At 41.3% G+C, this 24,712-nt stretch overlaps 1 protein-coding gene and 1 long non-coding RNA gene across 5 annotated transcripts in view; one reads left to right on the top strand and one right to left on the bottom strand.

Moving 5' to 3' along the window:
• Positions 1 to 24,712, top strand: part of DNAJC13 (DnaJ heat shock protein family (Hsp40) member C13) — a 709,325-nt gene that overhangs the window by 302,028 nt on the left and 382,585 nt on the right. For all 4 annotated transcript variants that reach the window (XR_008402530.1, XM_053714290.1, XM_053714292.1 and 1 more), the window contains exons 10-11: positions 1,674 to 1,840; positions 22,826 to 22,905. Coding sequence is in view for 3 of the 4 variants with exons in the window: in XM_053714290.1 (XP_053570265.1) it covers positions 1,674 to 1,840; positions 22,826 to 22,905 (247 nt within the window). In the remaining variant the exon portion in view is untranslated. The remainder of the gene's footprint in view (positions 1 to 1,673; positions 1,841 to 22,825; positions 22,906 to 24,712) is intronic.
• LOC128660446 (uncharacterized) lies at positions 1,509 to 3,765 on the bottom strand. The gene is made up of 2 exons (XR_008402531.1): positions 3,673 to 3,765; positions 1,509 to 1,786 (listed from the first exon to the last, which is right to left on the bottom strand). It is a non-coding gene; the product is annotated as an uncharacterized LOC128660446 (long non-coding RNA).

Genomic DNA, 24,712 nt, shown 5'->3' with positions numbered 1-24,712 from the left:
CCTAGAATTTTGCAGTTTCTTCAGTATGATCTGGATAAGGGTTTGTCTGCAAGTTCCTTGAAAGGACAAATCTCCGCTCTTTCTGTTTTATTTCACAGAAAAATTGCTATACTTCCTGATATACACTGTTTTGTACAGGCTTTAGTTCGTATTAAGCCTGTCATTAAGTCAATTTCTCCTCCTTGGAGTCTTAATTTGGTTTTGAGGGCTTTACAGGCTCCTCCATTTGAACCTATGCATTCTTTGGACATTAAACTACTTTCCTGGATAGTGTTGTTCCTTTTGGCTATCTCTTCTGCTAGAAGAGTTTCTGAGCTATCTGCTCTTTCTTGTGAGTCTCCTTTTCTGATTTTTCATCAGGATAAGGCAGTTTTGCGGACTTCTTTTCAATTTTTACCTAAGGTTGTGAATTCTAACAACATTAGTAGAGAAATTGTTGTCCCTTCTTTATGTCCTAATCCTAAGAATTCTTTGGAGAGATCCTTACATTCTTTGGATGTGGTAAGAGCTTTGAAATATTATGTGGAAGCTACTAAAAATTTCAGGAAGACTTCTAGTCTATTTGTTTTATTTTCTGGTCCTAGGAAAGGTCAGAAAGTTTCTGCTGTTTCCTTGGCTTCTTGGTTGAAACTTTTGATTCATCAAGCTTATTTGGAGTCGGGTCAAACCCCGCCTCAGAGAATTACAGCTCATTCTACTAGATCAATCTCTACTTCATGGGCTTTTAAGAATGAAGCTTCAGTCGATCAGATTTGCAAAGCAGCCACTTGGTCCTCTTTGCATACATTTACTAAATTCTACCATTTTGATGTATTTGCTTCTTCAGAAGCAGTTTTTGGTAGAAAAGTTCTTCAGGCAGCTGTTTCAGTTTGATTCTTCTGCTTTTTGATTTAATTTTTTTTCTTTCAAAATTGAAAATAAACTTATTTTTGGGTTGTGGATTATTTTCTCAGCGGAATATGGCTGTTTTTGTTTTAGTCCCTCCCTCTCTAGTGACTCTTGAGTGAAAGACTCCACATCTTGGGTATTGATATCCCATATGTCACTAGCTCATGGACTCTTGCCAATTACATGAAAGAAAACATAATTTATGTAAGAACTTACCTGATAAATTCATTTCTTTCATATTGGCAAGAGTCCATGAGGCCCACCCTTTTTATGGTGGTTATGATTTTTTGTATAAAGCACAATTATTTCCAAATTTCCTTTGTTGATGCTTTCTACTCCTTTCTTTATCACCCCACTGCTTGGCTATTCGTTAAACTGAATTGTGGGTGTGGTGAGGGGTGTATTTATAGGCATTTTGAGGTTTGGGAAACTTTGCCCCTCCTGGTAGGATTGTATATCCCATATGTCACTAGCTCATGGACTCTTGCCAATATGAAAGAAATGAATTTATCAGGTAAGTTCTTACATAAATTATGTTTTTTTGACGCTAGATGAAATGTTGCAGAATTTTTATGGTCTCTATATGGAGCATGGGACATACACAATTGTTACGCCAAAGCAAGTGTTTAACTTAATTTAATTCAATGAGATTCAATGAGGTTTAAATGGGATGTTTATGGTAAATTCTTTCCATACTGAGGGAAAACGAATGTAAAATAATTTAGTTTCACAATAACAAAATTGGATTTTACCATTATATGATGTTGATTTTTTTTATCCCACAGAGATTCACTACTTGCAAGTCTGTTAGATGGAGTAAGAGCTTCTGGCAACAGGGATATTTGTGTCAAGATGACCCCGACTCAGAGAGGGCAGCGTTGGGGTCTCTTGAGTGTACCTGTGGATGAAGAAGTTGAGAGCCTTCATTTGAGATTCCTAAACACACCTCCGAGTAAGCGTCATTTGTGTGCACCTTATATATTAATGACTATTATTTCTATTGATTCTGTTATTTCTGCTGTTCATGTTTGAAGGAAATGTTCTCGTTTTGTCTCATATTATCTCAATCACAACATTTTTACATTTAAATTATATTTGCTCTCACATTTATACTGCCTAAATCACTTTATATATGTTTCATGAGCCTAATAAGTTTAATTATATTCCGCATAGATTATAAAATATAGATCATTATAGCAATCTGGTATTTACAAATGATACATGTGACTAGCAATTTCATTGTTGTGCAGCACTGAGTGTGTAAACAATGATCATCCAATTAAAACATACATGTCAGTTACACATACGGTCATTGGTGCTTATTAAAGGGACAGTATACACCAATTTTAATATAACTGCATGCAAACGACACTAACAAATAATATGCACAGATACTAATATAAAAATCTAGTATAAAACCTTTTAAAAACTTACTTAGAAGCTCCCAATTTAGCACTGTTGATTAGATTAATCTGGAACACCCACTGAAAGGGGCTGAGAGCATCCCCTCCCCTACCTATGAATAGACCCATTATACAAACAGAAGCAATGTGAAGTCTGTATACATCAGTATACATCTAAATCAGCACAATGTTATTTAAAAATAAGCAAAACTATACATTTTTAAAAAAACATCCCAGATGGGCTATATAAATGGATCATCTACAACACATTTATGCAAATAAAAATGTAGTGTGCAATATCCCTTTAAATAATATTTATTAATATTTACCAAAGATAGTCACTAGATAACAGGAGTGACTATAATTGCTCAGTATTAATGATTCCTAAATTCTTTTACATTATGTATTTGGCATGTACACTCAATCTTACGACACTAATAAAACACAGTGGTAATTTTAGTACTAAGAGCAGATTAGATGCATCCATACACTACAAAAGTTCAACAACAAGAATGATTAACAATATTCTACCCTTCAAATCTGGATAAATCTTTAGATCCGGTAACAAAGGAATTAAGTACGTCTAGTAGATAATAACAAAATTTACATTAGTACATACTAAATAAATAGCTCAATGCATAGTTACCAGATCTCTATGGTTATACTATAGTAATACTATTTGGGCACTATTGGCACAATGTAATTCAATCCTCTACACCAGGGGCAAGATGAACTAATATACATTTATCGTAGCTACTGTTAAGGGATAGCCCAAATATATCAATGTGCCCACATTAAAGGGGCAGTGTACACCAATTTTCATATAATAGACACTAGTATAAAGAAGAATATGCACAGATGCTGATCTAAAAATTTAGTATAAAACCTTTTTAAAACTTCCTTAGAAGCTTCTAGTTTAGCACTGTTGATTAGGTTAGGCTGGGACACCCAGTGAAAGGGGCTGGGAAAAGAAGAAGAGCCGACACTCCCCCTGCATATGAAATGACATAACATAAACAGGAGCCAGCAGGAGTCTGTAAACGCGTGTGTACATCTGACACTGAAAAAAAGAAGCAGCAAACTATACATTGTTACAAAAACACTCCCAGGCGGGCTATATAAATGCATAATCTACAAAACATTTATGCAAATAAACATCTAGTGTACCATTCTATATAAACCAAATTACTATACTAACCTATAAAAATTAACTGTATTATATGTTTAAGTAGTTTTGTATCATTTCTGCATTTTAAGAATAAAAACTTATGCTATCAATTATTAAACAAACCACCATTCATTTGGTTTGATATCCCAAGTACTGAAGTCTCAATTACCTTAGGCAATATTAATTATAAAAGAGCAATAATACTTTACCAACCAGTAGTGAGGACCTTGGACAGGTTAAAGAAGGCTCTGATAATTGGTCAGGAATGAAGAACAAGTGAAGACCTTCCTGATGTGATGGTACATGATTTATACTGTAAATAGTGTTATTTTACTATGTACTCCATATGGGTGTATGTATCTCCATTGGAGGGGTCAGTTTGCTTAAAATAGGATAGTGTACTTGGCACCACCTTATTTAGAGAAGTTATTCTAATGTTTATTCACTAGAGGTGCGGTGGTGTTACCTAACCCATGTGTTTATTTGAATAGCACATACACATCTATTCAGACCTTATATTCACCTCTATGGTTGCATGTGTATACCCTTGTATACATAAATGCTTTTTACATAGGTTATGATTACTATTTACTCATTATAAGGCTGTTTTCTCTTGTTAATGTTTGTTTTTCTTTAAAATATTAGCATTACTAAAGTAAGGATTGTTCTTGTGACCTTATGATAATATGGCATTACAAACTCCTTTTCCTGATGACATTTACATTTGTTCATGGACTGTTAGTATTAAATTGATGCATCTTTAGTCTGGCACATTAAACTCTGCTTAAAGGGACATGAAACCCAAATATTTTCTTTCATGATTTAGGTAGAACATACAATTTAAAAAAAACTTTCCAGTTTACTTCTATTATCAAGTTTGCTTTATTCTCTTGCTATCATTTGTTGAAGGAACAACAATGCACTTCTGGTTTCTAACTGAACACATGGGTGAGGCAATGACAATCAGTATATATATGCAGCCACCAATCAGCAGCTAGAACCTAGGTTCTTTGCTGCTCCTGAGCTCTCCTAGATAAACCTTTCAGCAAAGGATAGCAAGAGAATTAAGCAAATTAAATAATAGAAGTAAAATGGAAAGTTGTTTAAAATTGTATGCGCTGTCTAAATCGTGAAAGAAATTTTTTGGGTTTCATGTCACTTTAATTAAAGTGAAGGTAAAGTCAACCGAACTCGGTCACATCATAGTATAGAGTATTTAAAACTAGGCATAGTTTAATTCATCTTTTTTTTAAATCTTGTTTGTGCAGTTTTTTTACCTTTTTAAGCAGCCTATGATAACCTCCGTTCCTCCGCCCGACATTTTGTCAAAATGATTGACAGACGAGCCATCTTTAATCCTCCAATGGTCATTTTCCTCCTGGGGTGTTCAGCACACTGTTTGAAACGTCACGCGAGTATTAAGTGCATGCGTTAAGCCCGAATAGCAGTGTTTATTGTACATGAGACGCGCATACTCTATTGGGATGCAATATAATAAGTAGTAATATAATAAGTACAAAAGCTGGTTACACGGACACAATAATGCTGTTGCTCTCTCCAATATTATAGTATTCAATGAATGTAGTAATTCATTGAATATTATGTTTGAGTTACAATAACACAGTTTGGCGCATGCACAGTTGAAAGCATTATCGTTAACCCGCTTTAGAGCGACGTAGAGAGCGGGTGGGACCACTCTAGACGTCAGACATAGAGAACACAGAAGTACGGTTTGGAAGGAGTCGGCAGAGAAACGCTAGAAAATTTAAAATATATATATTTTACTAACAATAGCTGTAATCTAAAAACAAAGTTGGCGACTACATTAAGGTACTATTAATCATTGCAGTGCGGTCATCATTAATTGAAAAGTGTACATTCACTTTAAATGAGATTTAGAAAGTATTCTTTCATGATGTAGTCTTTGGATTTAGAACACAGTGATATTTCCCCAGGTGTGTTAGAATTCATTCCTTATATGCTTTTTGTGTACTCTTCTTAAAACTCAGAGGTAATTGCACTATGGATTCTTTTACAAGTGAACAGTCCTTGGAAATACTGTTGTGGCCTTATCAATAAACCTGTATCATTTTTCATCATTGTTTCACTGTACACAAGGTTTGTGAAACACACACTTTCCTAGGTTTTGGATAATACCTGTTTTAAACTGGTAAATTTGAGGCCAGTATTTCATCATATCCATTAAAGGGCCATACTACCCAAATGTTTAAACACTTGAAAGTGATGCAGCATAGCTGTAAAAAGCTGTCTAGAAAATATCACCTGAACATCTCTATGTAAAAAACAAAGATATTTTACCTCAAAGGTTTCTCAGTAGCCACCTCCCATTGTAAAGGATTTCTAAGCAGCATATTAGTATGTCTGTCCTAGGACAGCAGAAGGGATGAGCATTGTGCACTCTCATATTATTTCACCAATCAGGTAAAGGAAGCTTACTATGAAATCTCATGAGAGTTAAGTCAAATCTCATGAGATCACAGTAAAAGAGTTCATGACCTCAGCACTGCTGATGCTGATTGGCTGCTGTTCATTTCTTCATTTTTTTTTATTTTTTTACCTGCAGCTGGGAGCAGCTGAGTATAACTTTTTACACAGAACTTACTCTGCTGAGCTGAGGAGATTGTGAGGTAAAATATCTTCCTTTTTTACATAGAGATGCTCAGGTGATATTTTCCTGTCAGCTTTTTACAGTTATACTGCATCAGTTTCAAGTGATTTAGCATATGAGTATTATGTCCCTTTAAGTATATCAATCTCCAATTACATATTTATGTGTCTATAAAATATCTGGCAGAACTAAAAGTAACCCTTGTTCTTCCAAATAAAAAAGTGAAGGTTTATATATATATATATATATATATATATATATATATATATATATATATATATATAGTTTATAGGGTAGCTAGGAATACTACCACTGAGATTTTATTTTGTGATGTTTTTTTAGTAATTTCAATAAACGTAAAGTTTTAATTTTGTACTTAGAACTTCTAAAAACTGTTCTTTCTTTCCAAAAGGCAGGGAGAGTCCACAACTTCATTCCATACTGTTGGGAAATACAACACCTGGCCACCAGGAGGAGGCAAAGACACCCCAGCCAAAGGCTTAAACATCCCTCCCACTTCCCCTATCCCCCAATCATTTTTTGCCTTTCGTCACTATAGGACGTGGAAGAGAAGTGTCAGAAGATTTGGATAGTCCTGTAATGGGTATGTTCCCTTCAAGAAAGGACTGGAGTTTTAAGTAATTATGTCAACCTCTCAGTGAGAGTATTGATGAAAGTTAGTCTGGAGATGCAGGGAAAAAAATTTCTGCGAACCAATCCAGACTGTCGCCTAACAGCTCCTGAGCAATCAGTGTTGACGTGTTTCACTGCTTGCTGTTGCACACTCAAGTTCATGTCAGAACGTCGCTGCAAGACTATCACACTTGAAAGGCTGTGCCTGTTCCACAGCATGGATCCTGGAGGGTAAGACCGTTTTATATATACACTTTTGCTCTACAGGGTCACAGTGTGGCTCCTTTATTCCTCAAGAGTTAATATCTCCTTTAGGGAGATTATTTGAACAGCTAGGGGTTATTTATAACTGCTTTAATGTGAGAGTTTTTGGGCTCATAGACTGTGTGCTTTTGGCTTGGAACAAACAGGTTTCACTTTCGTTTTTGAGTGTTGCACAGCTTATAATAGCTTAGCGCCTTTTTCATAGCAGGGGAAGTCCTGTCCTCACCAGGTGTACCGGGTGCGGTCTTTTCATTTTCTACGATCCTGCTGCGGACATCACTCCTAAGGAGAGCATTTTCACTGTTAGCTGTCTGGGTCTAGGAGGTGGTGAGTACTGAGACTACATTAGAAGGTTCCGCTCCTTCTGTACTGATTGATAATTCCTGTTTATATTGTGAGGAGGCCTTGGTTTTCCCGCCTGCTTAATTTTGTTCCATTTGCCTAAGCACTGTTCTAAAGTCTAAGAAGGAAGACAAGTCTGCTAATACTCATAGCGCTGTTAGCCCCCCTGAGCAGTCTACCTCACAGGAATCTGTGTCCCGAGAAATTGCTACCCTTTCTTCACTACCCACTCCACATGCAGTTCCCCACGGCTCAACTAATCCTTCATTTGGAGGGGGCTTTTTTACTGCGGACTTTACCACTCAGTTACAATCGGAGTTGTCTGTGGCCCTCCCTCTACCTCCGGTTTTACCTCCCTCTAGCAAACGTAAGAGAAAGGTTAAACAAGTTCTCCTGACCTAGAGTCATCTAAATATTTGTCAGATTTATCTACTATGTCCCAGCTATCCGAGGATGAGTTAACCTCTGTAGCTTCAGAGGGCGATTTTTCTGAGTTGGAAACTTCAGTTTCTAAACCTCCTTCAGCGTAGGAACCCTCCTTTAGATTTAAAATTGAGCATCTGCGTTTTTTATTAAAGGAGGTTCTGTCTACGCTAGAGGTTCCAGAGGCTAAACTCCCTGAGGAACCTAAATTAGGGTTTATGAAGACAGGAAGATCCCTCTGACTTTTCCTGTGCAAGTTAAGATGGTGAACATTATTAGTAACGAATGGGAAAGAATAGGAACTTCGTTTTCCCCCTCGTCTACTTTTAAATTATTCCTGGTCCCTGACTCTCAATTAGATTTGTGGGGCTCCATCCCTTAGGTGGATGGCGCTATTTCTACGCTGGCTAAGCATACTACTATCCTTCTGGAAGATAGTTCTTCTTTTAGAGAGCCTATGGATAAGAAAATGGAAACTTTTCTGAGGAAGATGTTTCAATATACAGGGTTTTGATTTCAACTGGCGGCAGCTGTAGCCACAGTTGCTGGAGCAGCTACCTACTGGTGCGGCACAGTAGGAACTCATCGAGGTGGAGACTCCCCTCGAGGATATTTAGGAGAGAATTAAAGTTTTGAAAATTGCTAACTCCATCTGTGACGTGAATATGCAGATTATTCACCTAAATGCAAAGGCTTCTGGCTTTACTGTCATAGCCCGCTGGGCTCTCTGGTTGAAGTCTTGGTCTGTGGATATGACTTCTAAATCCAGACTCCTTTCTCTTTCTTTCAAGGGGAAGATTTTATTCGGTCCAGGACTGGACTCCATTATTTCTACTGTTACTGGAGGGAAGGGAGCCTTCCTACCGCAGGTTAAGAAGAATAGGCCTAAGGGACGGCAATTGTCTCATTTCTGACAAATCACAGCGGCAGCAATCCTTATCCAAGTCTGAGCAGCCCAAGAGTACTTGGAATCCGGGTCAGTCCTGGAATAAGTCCAAACAGACTATGAAGCCCACCAAGAACAAATCGGCATGAAGGGGCAGCCCATGATCCGGGATCGGATCGAGTAGGGGGGCAGACTGTCTCTATTTTCAGACGCTTGGTTCCAGGATGTACAGGATCCTTGGGTCCTGGAGGTTGTATCTCAGGGATACCGGGTAGGATTCAAATTTCATTCGCCCAGGGGCAGATTGCTACTCTCTAGACTGTCTACAAGACCAGAAAAGAGGACTGCCATTTTAGGTTGCATACAGGATCTCTCCTCTCTAGGAGTTATTGTCCTGGTACCTACAGCAGAAAGAGGTTTGGGGTTTCCAAACCTTTTTTTTTTGGTTCCAAAAAAGGAGGGAACTTTTTGTCCAATTCTGGACTTAAAGTGCCTAAACAAGTTTCTGTGTTCTTTCTTTCAAGATGGAGACAATACGGTCATTCCTTCCTCTGGTTCAGGAAGGACAGTTTATGACCACCATAGACCTGAAGGATGCATACCTTCACATTCCGATACACAGGGAACATTTTCAGTTCCTGAAGTTTGCCTTTCTGGACCAGCACTTCCAGTTTATAGCTCTTCCGTTTGGCCTAGCTACTGCTCCAAGGATATTTTCAAAGGCTCTAGGGGGCTCTTCTAGCCGTTGCCAGAACACGAGGTATTGCAGTAGCGCCTTGCCTGGACGATATCTTGGGACAGGCACCATCTTTTCGTCTAGCAGAAGAACACTCTGAGTCCCTTCTCAGTCTTCTTCAATCACATGGAAGGAAGATAAAGTTGGAAAAGAGTTCTCTTACTCCAAGTACAAGGGTGAATTTCATGGGTACAATAATAGACTTCATATCCATGAGAATATTTCTCACAGATCAGAGATGTTGCAAGCTAACTACTTCATGTCTTGGCCTCCTTGAGACCTTCAGTGGCCTAGTGTATGGAGGTTATCGGACTCATGGTGTCCTGTATAGACATAATTTTTTTGCCAGATTCTATCTTAGACCCTTACAACTATGCAGGCTGAGACCATTCAGATCTGTCTCAACAGATTGTGCTGGACAACCTGTCGAGAGACTCGCTCTTTTGGTGGCTCTGTTCAGATCATCTGTCCCAAGGCACGTGCTTCTTAAAACCGTCCTGGGAGATTGTGACTACCGATGCAAGCCTTTTTGGCTGGGGAGCAGTTTGGGGTGTCAAGAAGGCACAAGGGCTGTGGACTCAAGAGAAGTCCTCCCTTCCGATCAATATATCGGAACTCCGGGCAATCTTCAATGCCTTGATGGCTTGGCTCCTTCTGGGTTCGTCCCAGTTTTCAGATTACAATCAGACAATATAACCTCGGTTGCCTACATCAACCATCAGGGGGGAATGAGAAGTCCCTTGGCGATGAGAGAAGTATCTCAGATACTAGAGTGGGCAGAGACTCACAGATGTACGCTGTCAGCGATCCACATTCCGGGTGTGGACAACTGGAATGCGGACTTCCTCAGCAGGCAATCCTTTCACCCAGGGGAATGGTCTCTCCACCGAGGTGTTTGCAGAGATATGCAGTGAGAGGGGGACGCCGGAGATGGCATCCCGCCTCAATGCCAAGCTACCCAGGTATGAGTCAAGGTTGAGGGATCCTCAGGCGGAACTGATAGATGCTTTATCAGCACTATGGAGGTTCAGACTCGTATATCTTTTTCCTCCATTTCCACTTCTCCCTCGTGTGGTGGCTCGCAACAAGCAGGAGTGAGCATCAGTAATTCTGATTGCTCCATCGTGGCCGCGAAGGACGTGGTTTGCGGATCTGGTTCCTCATCTCCTCAGTGGAGGTTACCTTGTCGCAGAGATCTGCTGATACAGGGTCCCTTTGTTCATCAAAATCTAGATTCTCTGAGGCTGACTGCATGGAGATTGAGCGCTTAGTCTTAGCCAAGAGAGGGTTTTCTGAGAGTGTTATCGACACTCTGGTTCAAGCTTGTAAGCCAGTTACTCATCATATCTGCCATAAAGGGTGGAGGACTTACTTGTACTGGTGTGAAGAGCGTGGCTTTTCCTGGAATAAGGTTGCCAGAATTTTATCTTTTCTCCAGGATGGACTGGAGAAGGGTTTATCTGCTAGTTCCCTGAATGGACAGATATCGGCCCTGTCGGTGTTACTGCACAAGAGATTGGCTGAGCTTCTGGATGTGCAGTCCTTTGTTAAGGCTCTGACTCGGATCAGACCTGTGTTTAGATCTGGGTCTCCGCCTTGGAGCCTCAATCTTGTTCTTAGTGTTTTGCAGCAAGCTCTGTTTGAGCCTATGCATACTGTTGACACTATAGTGTTATCTTGGAAGGTTATTTTGATGTTGGTTATTGCCTCAGCTTCTGAGATTTCTGCTTTACAATGTGATCCCCCCCATCTTGTTTTCCATGCTGATAATCCGGTTTTATGTACTAAATTAAGGTTCCTCCCTGAAGGTGGTATCTGATCGTAACATTAATCAAGAAATTGTTGTTCCTCCTTTGTGTTCTAATCCTCCTTCAATGAAGGAACACTTGCTTCACAATCTAGATGTGGTTCATGCCTTGAAGTTCTATCTTCAGGCTACTAAGGAATTCAGGCAATCTTTCTCTTTGTTTGTCATCTATACGGGGAAGCGTAAGTGGCAGAAGGCTACTTCGACTTCCCTATCTTTCTGGTTGAGGAGTGTCATCCGCTTAGCTTATGAGACAGTGGGGAGACAGCCTCCTGAGAGGATAACGGCTCATTCCTCTAGGGTTCAGATTTGTAAGGCGGCTACCTGGTCCTCCTTACACACTTTTTCTAAATTTTACTGGTTTGATGTGTTTGCTTTGGCTGAAGCAGCTTTCGGGAGAAACGTTTTGCAGGCTGTGGTGCCCTCAGAATAGGGTCCGCCTCTTTTTTTTATTTATTTTTTGTTCCCTCCTATTATTCCTTCAGTGTACTCTGGAGCTTGGGTATAGTTTTCCCAACAGTAAGAAATTAAGTCGTAAACTCTCCCTGCCTTTTGGAAGGAAAACATAATTTATGCTTACCAGATAAATTCCTTTCCTTCCTGGCAGGGAGAGTCCACAACCCCGCCCTTATTTATTTTTGTTGGGCGGCTCCTTTTTTTTATATATATATTTTTTATTCTGTCACCTTTATACCCTGATGTTTCTCCTACTTTTCCTTATTCCCTTGGCAGAATGACTGGGGTAATGAGGGAGTGGGAGGGATATTAAAGCCTTTGGCTGGGGTGTCTTTGCTTCCTTCTGGTGGCCAGGTGTTGTATTTCCCAACAGTAAGGAATGAAGTCGTGGACTCTCCCTGCCAGGAAGGAAAGAAATTTATCTGGTAAGCATAAATTATGTTTTCCTTCTTAATACAGGGAGACTCCACTGCTAAGAACGGCGATCGATTGAAACAAATAAAGGAGCTTTCTACATGAAGTATCTTATATTTCATGAATGAAAGTCCCCTTTATTTGTTTCAATAGTCAATCCTAGCGTTTGTAAAAGCTAGGATTGACTTTCACTTTCGGCCGCCAGCAAGGGATGTCAATCAACCCTATCGTATTCGATTGGGTTGATTTCCGACGATGTCTGTCTGCCGCCTCAGAGCAGGTGGACAGGTTATGGAGCAGCGGTCTTTAGACCGCTGCTTCATAACTTGTGTTTCTGGCGATCCTTCGTGGCATTTTACTCCATACGGAGCTTGATAAATATGCCCCTATGTCAGAAGCGATGTTACAATCTGTCACACTTGATGGACCGTGTTTCTGTTCCACGGCATAGATTCCGGTAAGATTTTCATTTTTTTTACACACGTTAACGCTAGAAGACAGGGTCTCAGTGGGGGACTCCTTTTATCTTTATGGACTCAAAGGTTAATATCTCCTGAGGGGGAGGGGGGGGGTTGTTGAACAGTGGGGTTTAATCATATTGGTTTATGTAATTTTTGCTGCTTTCTGTGTGTGGGATGTTTTTTGGGCTCATAGGCTTATATGGAACGTACAGGTTATTTACTTGAGAGCTGTGCAGTTTTATTTAGCTTGGCGCGCTTTTCCTTTTAGCAGGTGCGGTCCTGCATGGCGCACCATATGTCCGGGTTTGGTCACGTTTTCCATTTCCTATTCCTGACCGAGTGACTACGAAGAGGAGCAAGCTTTTTCTATTCTGTCTGGGTCATAGGAGGTGGTAAGTGCCCCAGCCATTGGGGGTTTAAAGTGAATGTAAATTTTGAGGCTAAAGTGCCCGGTTTTTAAAAATTCGATTAAAAACAGGGGCACTTTAATTCATCAAAATTTACATTTCACTCGTGTTGGGGAAAAAATACTTACCTTTTAAACTTGACAGCCGGTCCAACTTCCCCAGTCGTCGCAAGCCATTTCTGACGTCAGAAATGATAGATCGGTCATGAGGAAGCTGGATTCCTCATTTTAGACCCAGGAAGAGGCTTTACGAAGGGCGGAGGAAGCTGGAGCAGCTGTCAAGATTAAAAGGTAAGTATTTTCTTCCAACACGATTGAAATGTAAATTTTGATGACTTAAAGTGCCGATGTTTTTAATTGAAGTTTTAAAAACCGGGCACTTTAGCCTCAAAATTTACATTCACTTTAAGGTGCCGGTTTTTCTCTAATTTGAATAGGTTTACCGTAGTTATGGAGAACTCTGATAATTTAGAGGGGGATTCCTCTACGACAGAATTTGATACCTGTGTATATTGCGAGGAGGCCCGGGTAGTCCAGCCCTCTCAATTATGTTCCGTATGCCGCTTTAGGGTGTTTTCATTAAACAATATTGAGATGTTGGATGCCACTAAACCGTCCGCCTCAGAGGAATCTCCGTCCCGTGAGGCATGTCCCCTACAGTCATCTGATCCGTCACATGCAGCTTCCCCTTACACCTCTAATCCTCCACCTGGAGGGGGCCTTTTTACTCCAGTCGTTACTGCGCAGTTCTGTATGGCCATGTCTGCGGCCTTAGCTGTCTTACCTAGAAAGGTTAATCCTTGCACTCCTGCCCAGGGAGCATCATGTAAAGTGACGGTTGTATCAGATCAGTCATCTGGGGATGCGGTCCTCTCTAAAACTTCAGAGTACGGACCTTCTGGGTCGGAGTCTGAGACTTCTATTCCTCCGGCAGAGGAGGATTACGCTTTTAGACTTAGAGTGGCTCGTCTGCGCTTGCTTCTGAGAGAGGTTTTGGCGATTATAAGAGGTTCCTAGTACTGATCTGCCAGTCGAATCTCAGAACTCTATATCAGATAGCAAACTTGATTAAGACGTGGGAAGGATAAGGATGACGATCCTATTCCCTTTTGTTTATTTTTTATTTTAATGATCCCTGTTCCGGGCTCTAGGGGGGGGGGGGGTTTGTTGCACATTCCTACTTGGCTATCACCTTTTTGTGATCTTGCCCGTTTTAGTATAGTTTTATTTTTAGAGCCTTTGGTTGTTGAGGAAACTCTTTTCAGGAAGATGTTTCGCCATAAGGGATATTATGTACGGACGACTTGGGTTGTTGCATTTTACGGAGGCTTCCGGTTGTAGCATCTCTGTCTCGATTCGAGGTGAAGGTTCCCTCTATATTCCCGAGAATAATTTAATCCATTGGAGCTTATGTTTCCTTAGTGGAATTTTTTGCAAACTTCTAATTGCTTGAGTCCACAGCCGGCTGTGGTAACTACCTAGTATGCGGAAGGTTTGTAGTTTGAAACCAACTGCAGCTATTTTTTAACCTTGTCTGTGTTCTAGCAAGCTGTTTATTGCTCAGTCAGATATGACTTCTATGGGCTAATCTTTCTCTCTCCTTGAGAGGAGAGCGAATCTGAGAGAAAACACCTTTTTCTCTTATTCCTTTAGTGCGGTCTAGACCCAACGTCAGGATCTCCACTGAGCCTGAGTTATTCAGGTGGTTTTTGGAGCCGACTCAGTTCGGACATATGTCCAAACTGTACGGGCCTTCCTAACCTAGATGGAGGGACCTGTTTCAGGCCCTATCTTGGATCACGTTGGGGACTGCCTATCGCTTTTTCAGGTGTTTGATTCAGGATCATATAGGATCCATGGGTCCTAGAGCTTCTATCCATGGCAATTTTCTCCAACATAGGTGTGTCCGGTCCACGGCGTCATCCTTACTTGTGGGATATTCTCCTCCCCAACAGGAAATGGCAAAGAGCCCAGCAAAGCTGGTCACATGATCCCTCCTAGGCTCCGCCTACCCCAGTCATTCTCTTTGCCGTTGTACAGGCAACATCTCCACGGAGATGGCTTAGAGTTTTTTAGTGTTTAACTGTAGTTTTTATTATTCAATCAAGAGTTTGTTATTTTAAAATAGTGCTGGCATGTACTATTTACTCAGAAACAGAAAAGAGATGAAGATTTCTGTTTGTATGAGGAAAATGATTTTAGCACCGTAACTAAAATCCATGGCTGTTCCACACAGGACTGTTGAGAGCAATTAACTTCAGTTGGGGGAACAGTGTGCAGTCTCTTACTGCTTGAGGTATGACACATTCTAACAAGACGATGTAATGCTGGAAGCTGTCATTTTCCCTATGGGATCCGGTAAGCCATGTTTATTAAGATAGTAAATAAGGGCTTCACAAGGGCTTATTAAGACTGTAGACTTTTTCTGGGCTAAATCGATTCATTATTAACACATATTTAGCCTTGAGGAATCATTTATTCTGGGTATTTTGATATGATTATATCGGCAGGCACTGTTTTAGACACCTTATTCTTTAGGGGCTTTCCCTAATCATAGTCAGAGCCTCATTTTCGCGCCGGTATGGCGCACTTGTTTTTGAGGACAGCATGGCATGCAGCTGCATGTGTGTGGAGCTCTGATACATAGAAAAGTCTTTCTGAAGGCATCATTTGGTATCGTATTCCCCTTTGGGCTTGGTTGGGTCTCAGCAAAGCAGATTCCAGGGACTGTAAAGGGGTTAAATATAAAAACGGCTCCGGTTCCGTTATTTTAAGGGTTAAAGCTTCCAAATTTGGTGTGCAATACTTTTAAGGCTTTAAGACACTGTGGTGAAATTTTGGTGAATTTTGAACAATTCCTTCATACTTTTTCGCAATTGCAATAATAAAGTGTGTTTAGTTTAAAATTTAAAGTGACAGTAACGGTTTTATTTTAAAACGTTTTTTGTGCTTTGTTATCAAGTTTATGCCTGTTTAACATGTCTGAACTACCAGATAGATTGTGTTCTGACTGTGGGGAAACCAAGGTTCCTTCTCATTTAACTATATGTACTTTATGTCATAAAAAAATTTAGTAAAAATGATGCCCAAGATGATTCCTCAAGTGAGGGGAGTAAGCATGGTACTGCATCATCCCCTCCTTCGTCTACACCAGTCTTGCCAATACAGGAGGCCCCTAGTACATCTAGTGCGCCAATACTCCTTACTATGCAACATTTAACGGCTGTAATGGATAATTCTATCAAAAACATTTTAGCCAATATGCCCACTTATCAGCGAAAGCGCGACTGCTCTGTTTTAGAAAATTCTGTAGAGCATGAGAACGCTGATGATATGGTTTCTGAAGGGCCCCTACACCAGTCTGAGGGGGCCAGGGAGGTTTTGTCTGAGGGAGAAATTTCAGATTCAGGAAACATTTCTCAACAAGCTGAACCTGATGTGATTACTTTTAAATTTAAGTTGGAACATCTCCGCGCTCTGCTTAAGGAGGTGTTATCCAATTTGGATGATTGTGATTATCTGGTCATTCCAGAACCACTATGTAAAATGGAAAAGTTCTTAGAGGCCCCGGGGCCCCCCGAAGCTTTTCCTATATCCAAGCGGGTGGCGTACATTGTTAGTAAAGAATGGGACAGGCCCGGTATACCTTTAGTACCTCCCCCCATATTTATAAAATTGTTTTCCTATAGTCGACCCCAGAAAGGACTGATGGCAGACAGTCCCCAAGGTCGAGGGGGCGGTTTCTACTCTACACAAGCGCGCCACTATACCCATAGAAGATAGTTGTGCTTTCCAAGATCCTATGGATAAAAAATTAGAAGGTCTGCTAAAGATGTTTGTTCAGCAAGGTTCCCTTCTACAACCAATTGCATGCATTGTCCCTGTCACTGCAGCCGCGTGTTTCTAGTTTGATGAGCTAGGAAAGGCGATTATTAGTAATTCTTCTTCTTATGAGGAGATTATGGACAGAATTCGTGCTCTTAAATTGGCTAATTCTTTCACCCTAGACGCCACCTTGCAATTGGCTAGGTTAGCGGCGAAAAAATTCTGGGTTTGCTATTGTGGCGCAGAGCGCTTTGGTTAAAATCTTGGGCAGCGGATGCGTCTTCCAAGAACAAATTGCTTGACATTCCTTTCAAGGGGAAAACACTCTTTGGCCCTGACTTGAAAGAGATTATCTCTGATATCACTGGGGGCAAGGGCCACGCCCTTCCTCAGGATAGGTCTTTTCAAGACCAAAAATAAACCTAAGTTTCGTCCCTTTCGCAGAAACGGATCAGCCCCAAGGGCTACGTCCTCTAAGCAGGAAGGTAATACTTCTCAAGCCAATCCAGCCTGGAGACCTATGCAAGGCTGGAGCAAAGGAAAGCAGGCCAGGAAACCTGCCACTGCTACCAAGACAGCATGAAATGCGGGCCCCCGATCCGGGACCGGATCTGGTGGGGGGCAGACTCTCTCTCTTCGCTCAGGCTTGGGAAAGAGATGTTCTGGATCCTGGGGCGCTAGAAATAGTCTCCCAAGGTTATCTTCTGGAATTCAAGGGACTTCCCCCAAGGGGGAGGTTCCACAGGTCTCAGTTGTCTTCAGACCACATAAGAAGACAGGCATTCTTACATTGGGTAGAAGACCTGCTAAAAATGGGAGTGATTCATCCTGTTCCATTAGGAGAACAAGGGATGGGGTTCTACTCCAATCTGTTCATAGTTCCCAAAAAAGAGGGAACGTTCAGACCAATCTTAGATCTCAAGATCTTGAACAAGTTTCTCAAGGTTCCATCGTTCAAGATGGAAACCATTCGAACACTTCTTCCTTCCATCCAGGAGGGTCAATTCTTGACCAAGGTGGATTTCAAGGATGCGTATCTACATATTCCTATCCACAAGGAACATCATCGGTTCCTAAGGTTTGCATTCCTGGACAAGCATTTCCAGTTCGTGGCATTTTCTTTCGTATTAGCCACTGCTCCTAGGATTTTCTCATAGGTACTAGGGTCCCTTCTGGCGGTGCTAAGACCAAGGGGCATTGCTGTAGTACCTTACTTGGACGACATTCTGATTCGAGCGTCGTCCCTTCCTCAAGTAAAGGCTCACACGGACATTGTCCTGGCCTTTCTCAGATCTCACGGATGGAAAGTGAACGTGGAAAAGAGTTCTCTATCTCCGTCAACGAGGGTTCCCTTCTTGGGAACTATAATAGACTCCTTAGAAATGAGGATTTTTCTGACAGAAGCCAGAAAAACAAAACTTCTAGACTCTTGTCGGATACTTCATTCCGTTCCTCTTCCTTCCATAGCGCAGTGCATGGAAGTGATAGGTTTGATGGTAGCGGCAATGGACATAGTTCCTTTTGTGCGCATTCATCTAAGACCATTACAACTGTTCATGCTCAGTCAGTGGAATGGGGACTATTCAGACTTGTCTCCGAAGATACAAGTAAATCAGAGGACCAGAGACTCATTCCGTTGGTGGCTGTCCCTGGACAACCTGTCACAAGGGATGACCTTCCGCAGACCAGAGTGGGTCATTGTCACGACCGACGCCAGTCTGATGGGCTGGGGCGCGGTCTGGGGATCCCTGAAAGCTCAGGGTCTTTGGTCTCGGGTAGAATCTCTTCTACCGATAAATATTCTGGAACTGAGAGCGATATTCAATGCTCTCAAAGCTTGGCCTCAGCTAGCGAGGGCCAAGTTCATACATCAACCATCAGGGGGGAACAAGGAGTTCCCTAGCGATGGAAGAAGTGACCAAAATCATTCTATGGGCGGAGTCTCACTCCTGCCACCTGTCTGCTATCCACATCCCAGGAGTGGAAAATTGGGAAGCGGATTTTCTGAGTCGTCAGACATTGCATCCGGGGGAGTGGGAACTCCATCCGGAAATCTTTGCCCAAGTCACTCAACCGTGGGGCATTCCAGACATGGATCTGATGGCCTCTCGCCAGAACTTCAGAGTTCCTTACTACGGGTACAGATCCAGGGATCCCAAGGCGGCTCTAGTGGATGCACTAGTAGCACCTTGGACCTTCAAACTAGCTTATGTGTTCCCGCCGTTTCCTCTCATCCCCAGGCTGGTAGCCAGGATCAATCAGGAGAGGGCGTCGGTGATTTTGATAGCTCCTGCGTGGCCACGCAGGACTTGGTATGCAGATCTGGTGAATATGTCATCGGCTCCACCATGGAAGCTACCTTTGAGAGACCTTCTTGTTCTAGGTCCGTTCGACCCACTCCAGCTGACTGCTTGGAGATTGAACGCTTGATCTTATCAAAGCGAGGGTTCTCAGATTCTGTTATTAATACTCTTGTTCAGGCCTGAAAGCCTGTAACCAGAAAAATTACCACATAATTTGGTATATCTGTTGGTGTGAATCTGCAGGATTCCCTTGGGACAAGGTTAAGATTCCTAAGAGTCTATCCTTCCTTCGAGAAGGATTGAAAAAAGGATTATCTGCAAGTTCCTTGATGGGACAGATTTCTGCCTTGTCTGTGTTACTTCACAAAAAGCTGGCAGCTGTGCCGGATGTTCTAGCCTTTGTTCAGGCTCTGGTTAGAATCAAGCCTGTTTACAAAATTTTGACTCCTCCTTGGAGTCTCAACCTAGTTCTTTCAGTTCTTCAGGGGGTTCCGTTTGAACCCTTACATTCCGTTGATATTAAGTTATTATCTTGGAAAGTTTTGTTTTTGGTTGCAATTTCTTCTGCTAGAAGAGTTTCAGAATTATCTGCTCTGCAGTGTTCTTCTCCTTATCTGGTGTTCCATGCAGATAAGATGGTTTTGCGTACTAAACCTGGTTTTCTTCCAAAAGTTGTTTCTAACAAAAACATTAACCAGGAGATAGTTGTGCCTTCTTTGTGTCCTAATCCAGTTTCAAAGAAGGAACGTTTGTTGCACAACTTGGATGTAGTTCGTGCTCTCAAATTTTACTTAGCAGCTACTAAGGATTTCAGACAAACTTTGTCTTTGTTTGTTGTTTATTCTGGTAAACGGAGAGGTCAAAAAGCAACTTCTACCTCTCTCTCCTTCTGGATTAAAAGCATTATCCGATTGGCTTATGAGACTGCCGGACGGCAGCCTCCTGAAAGAATCACAGCTCACTCCACTAGGGCTGTGGCTTCCACATGGGCCTTCAAGAACGAGGCTTCTGTTGATCAGATATGTAAGGCAGCGACTTGGTCTTCACTGCACACTTTTTCTAAATTTTACAAATTTGATACTTTTGCTTCTTCTGAGGCTATTTTTGGGAGAAAGGTTTTGCAAGCCGTGGTGCCTTCCATTTAGGTGACCTGATTTGCTCCCTCCCTTCATCCGTGTCCTAAAGCTTTGGTATTGGTTCCCACAAGTAAGGATGACGCCGTGGACCGGACACACCTATGTTGGAGAAAACAGAATTTATGTTTACCTGATAAATTACTTTCTCCAACGGTGTGTCCGGTCCACGGCCCGCCCTGGTTTTTTTTTAATCAGGTCTGATAATTTATTTTCTTTAACTACAGTCACCACGGTAACATATGGTTTCTCCTATGCAAATATTCCTCCTTAACGTCGGTCGAATGACTGGGGTAGGCGGAGCCTAGGAGGGATCATGTGACCAGCTTTGCTGGGCTCTTTGCCATTTCCTGTTGGGGAGGAGAATATCCCACAAGTAAGGATGACGCCGTGGACCGGACACACCGTTGGAGAAAGTAATTTATCAGGTAAACATAAATTCTGTTTTCCTGCTCTTGATCCTGTCTTTCTGACTGGGAGAGTACCTATTGCAGTGGGAAGTTTGTAATGTTTTTTCAAACCACCGTTGGTTTTTGTGGCCCCATAGAGGGAGTAAAATCCGTCTTATTTGGGACCTATGGTTCTTATAGTCAGCTTTTGACTTCAGTCACATGTCCATCAGGCTGGTGAGGGCGTACCTAAGATGGGCTTGGAAGATCAGGAGGTTTTTCCCTCCCATTCTTCTTTTTCCTTTGGATCTTCTGGCAGTCTTTCTGCTCTGACTGTTTATCAACTGGGTTCGTCCCAGTGTAAGGATTCTAGCCGGTCTTATTTTGTGGGCTTGAATCTCCTTCTGAGTTTGTGTCTCCCTACCTCTCAGGGTAGTATCTCGGTTGGGCTATGGGCAGAGGCCCACTGCCGTTCGCTGTCAGTGACCCTCTCCAGAGGGGGTCATCTTGGTCGGATGTTATTGGTTTATCTGAATTATATCTGGGGGGGGGGACGCCAAATGAGAATCTCTAGGCGTTCCGTCTCTATTCCAGTTTACCCTTTATGGGTCGTGGGGCCGCTTGGTTGTGATTCCCGATCTAGGGTTTTCTCCTCAAGGCAGGTTCTTTGTGGCAGGCTTCTGCTGGAACAGGGTCTCTTTGCTTCCTTGAATCCTTTTCACTGAGGCGGACTGCGAGATCTGGTCCCTTTTCGTCTATGGTAGGTGTGGAGGACCCCTCGATAGTGATGGAGCAGGGCCCATCCTGGCACACTATTTAGCCTGCCAGGGTTCCTTCCTTCCTCCAGGATGATCTGGAGTGGAGCCTCTTAGCCGATTCCCTGCTGGATCAGTTTTGGCTCTGTCTGTCTGTCTGTCTCTGTCCGTTTTTCTTTTTGGTATCAGAGGCTCGTTTAGCTTCTGGGTGTACAGTTTTTGTTATGGCTCTGACTGCGCTCAAGCTGGTGTATAGTTATGATGCTCTTCCAGGGGTTTTTGGATCATGCCCTTCTGGTCTTGGCATTGGAATACCTTTGTTCCTATGCGTGAGGTTGTCTTTAAGTTGTTCCTTTAGAGGTCCTTACATCTCAATATTACTTCCGAGGGCAGAAGTTTCTGAGTTTACGGTCCTACGATGCGACCCTCCTTATCATGATAGTAAGGCTGTCCTACAAAACTAGTTAGGATTCTTCCAGGTGGTGTTAATCGCAATTTTCAGTGGAGAATTTGTAGTCTATTTTTTATATTCTATTCCTTCTTCGTGAAGGATGGTTTTTCATTCCTTTAATAGAACCGCACCTTTTAGTTCTATATTCAGCCTATATGGAATAGACAGTTCTTCTGTTTATGTCTGGAAAGTGTAAGCGTCAGAAGGCATCTTTGCTTTCCTTGTTTTTTATGGTTGAGGAGTATTGTCCGATTGGGATATGAGTCGGCGGGACCCAAGTTTACTCAGAGGTTTTCGGCTTAGTTTTTCGAGCAGTGACGTCCTTTTGAGCCTTTAATATGAGGCCTCTATGGATCAGTTTTTGTTGGGCGGACTACTTGGTGGTCCTCACTTCTTGTTTCCAAAAGTTTTTTTTTTTTTTTACTTTGCTTCTGTTGAAGCAGCCTTCGGGAGATAGTGTTTTTCAGGCTGTGGTGTCTTCAGATGGGGTCCGCCCCTTTTCTTTTTGCCCTCCCGTTAGCATTCAGTGTCCTCTGTAGCTTGGGTATAATTTCCCACATGTAACAAATGCAGATGTGGAACTCTCCCTGTATTAAGAAGGAAAACTTAAATTATGCTTAACAGATAATTTCCTTTTTTTTCTGTACAGGTAAAGTCCACAGCTCCCGTCTGTTTTCTCCGATGGGCGGCCCTAAATTTTATCTTTTTCTTCTGGCACCCTTTTCACCGTGATATTTCTCCTACTGTTCCTTGTTCCCTCGGCAGAATGACTGGGGGATGAGGGAAGTGGAGGAGGTATTTAAGCCTTTGGCTGGGGTGCCTGTGCCTCCTCCTGGTGGCCAGGTTCAGTATTTCCCACAAGTAATGAATGCAGCTGTGGACTCTCCCTGTACAGAAGGAAAGGAAGTTATCTGGTAACCATAATTTAAGTTTTTGCTGTCTTTCTTGTGATTCTATGAAACAAGTTAACAATTAACCATGCCATTGTACCGTGATGAAGAAATATGCTCCTGGCAAGCAGGTTTTAAGGTATATATATTCTCTTTGTTATAGATGGAGTCTTTGCAGATGCCGTGTTTAGGTTCAACGCCAATATTTCTTACAGTGGAGTTCTGCACGCAGTAACACAAGATGTAAGTTACATCATTACAGTTTGCACAGTAGAGGTGCCGGCATATGATTATCTAAAGGGCCATGTACAAATATACCTTAGCTTTCTCCTACATTATGTGTTGCTCTGTCTGCTAAAAATTTTATACTTTCCCACATTGAGAAGTACAATATAAGTCTGGTTTTGTTCTCCCTTCTATATAGTTCCTCAGTAGGTAGGCTTCATGCTTTATTAAGTTTTACCTTTCTCTATTGAAGAAGTTTGTTTTCAATCCGTTTTATTTTTAATCTCACTTTGATTTGAATGCTTTAATGTATCAGTACTTAAAGGGACATTATATCCAAATATTTTCTTTCATGATTCAGATAAAGCATACATATGTAAACAACTTTTTAATGTACTTCTATTATCAATTTTGCTTCATTCTCTTAGAATCCTTTATTGAAGAAGCAACAATGCATTACTGGGAACTAGCTGAACACATTGGTAAGCCAATCACAAGAGGCATATATGTGCAGCCACCAATCAGTAGCTAGCTCCCAGCTTCTGAGCCTATCTAGATATGCTTTTAAACAAAGTATACAAAGGGAACAAAGCAAATTAGATAAAAGAAGTACATTGGAAAGTTGTTTAAATTTGCGTGCTCTGTCTAAATCATGAAAGAAATTTTTTTGGGTTTCATGTACCTTTAAAGGGATAGGAAAGTCAAAATTAAACTTGCATGATTCAGATGGAGCAGGTCATTTTAAGACTATTTTAAATTTGCTTCTATTTGTAAATGTGCTTTGTTCCTGTTATCCCTTCTTAAACTTCTATTATCTAATTTGCTTGGTTTACTTTTTTATCCTTTGTTGAAAAGCATAACTGGGTAGTCTCAGGAGCTGGGAGCTAGCTGCTGATGAATGGCTGCACATATATGCCTCTTGTCATTGGCTTATTGATGTGTTCAGCTAGCTCCCAGTAGTGCATTGCTGCTCATTCAATAAAGGATACCAAGAGAATGAAGCTAAATTGACAATAGAAGTAAATTGAAGAGTTGGTTAAAATCATATACTCTATCTGAATCGTCAAAAAAAAAATGGGTTTCATGTCCCTTTAAATTGGATTTCTTGTTAAGCCGAGTTTGCCAGCTGGTAAGTCTACACTTTCCTAAGGAGAAATAGGTACTTAAAGGGACATTAAACCCAATTTTTTTCTTTCATGACTCAGATGTAGAATACCATTTTAAACAACTTTCTAATTTACTTCTATTCTCTATTTTGCTTCATTCTCTTGATATTCTTTCCTGAAAAGCATATTCTAGATAGGCTCAGTAGCTTCCGATTGGTGGCTGCACTTAGATGCCTCATGTGATTGGCTCACCTATGTGTATTGCTATTTCTTTAACAAAAGATATCTAAAGAATGAAGCAAATTAGGTAATAGAAGTAAATAGGAATGTTGTTTAAAATTGTATTTTCTATCTGAATCATGAAAGAAAATGTTGTGGTTTAATGTCCCTTTAAGCAGGAGGACTAACATCTGTGCACTCCAGACACATGTGATGTGACTGCTGAAAATGGTTAGATTGGTTATAAAACAGAAAAAAACAATCAAGAGCATAAATATTAAGATATGTTTTAGTTGCACAATGTATTCCAAATAATCTTTGCTACGAATCCTGAGAATGCAACGGTCTTTAAATGATACTTTAAATACAATGAAATGTACTATGTCATTACCAGATAATAAGCTTCAGTATAACATGTAATCTTCTGCAGTAACTCCCCTGCACATTATGTCTGTGCGCTAAGTGCCTATTATCTTCCTGTCTCCACATAAACAGCATAT

This window comes from Bombina bombina, chromosome 5, assembly GCF_027579735.1.
Source record: "Bombina bombina isolate aBomBom1 chromosome 5, aBomBom1.pri, whole genome shotgun sequence".
Taxonomy (NCBI): domain Eukaryota; kingdom Metazoa; phylum Chordata; class Amphibia; order Anura; family Bombinatoridae; genus Bombina; species Bombina bombina.
This window is presented reverse-complemented; position numbering and strand designations above follow the sequence as displayed.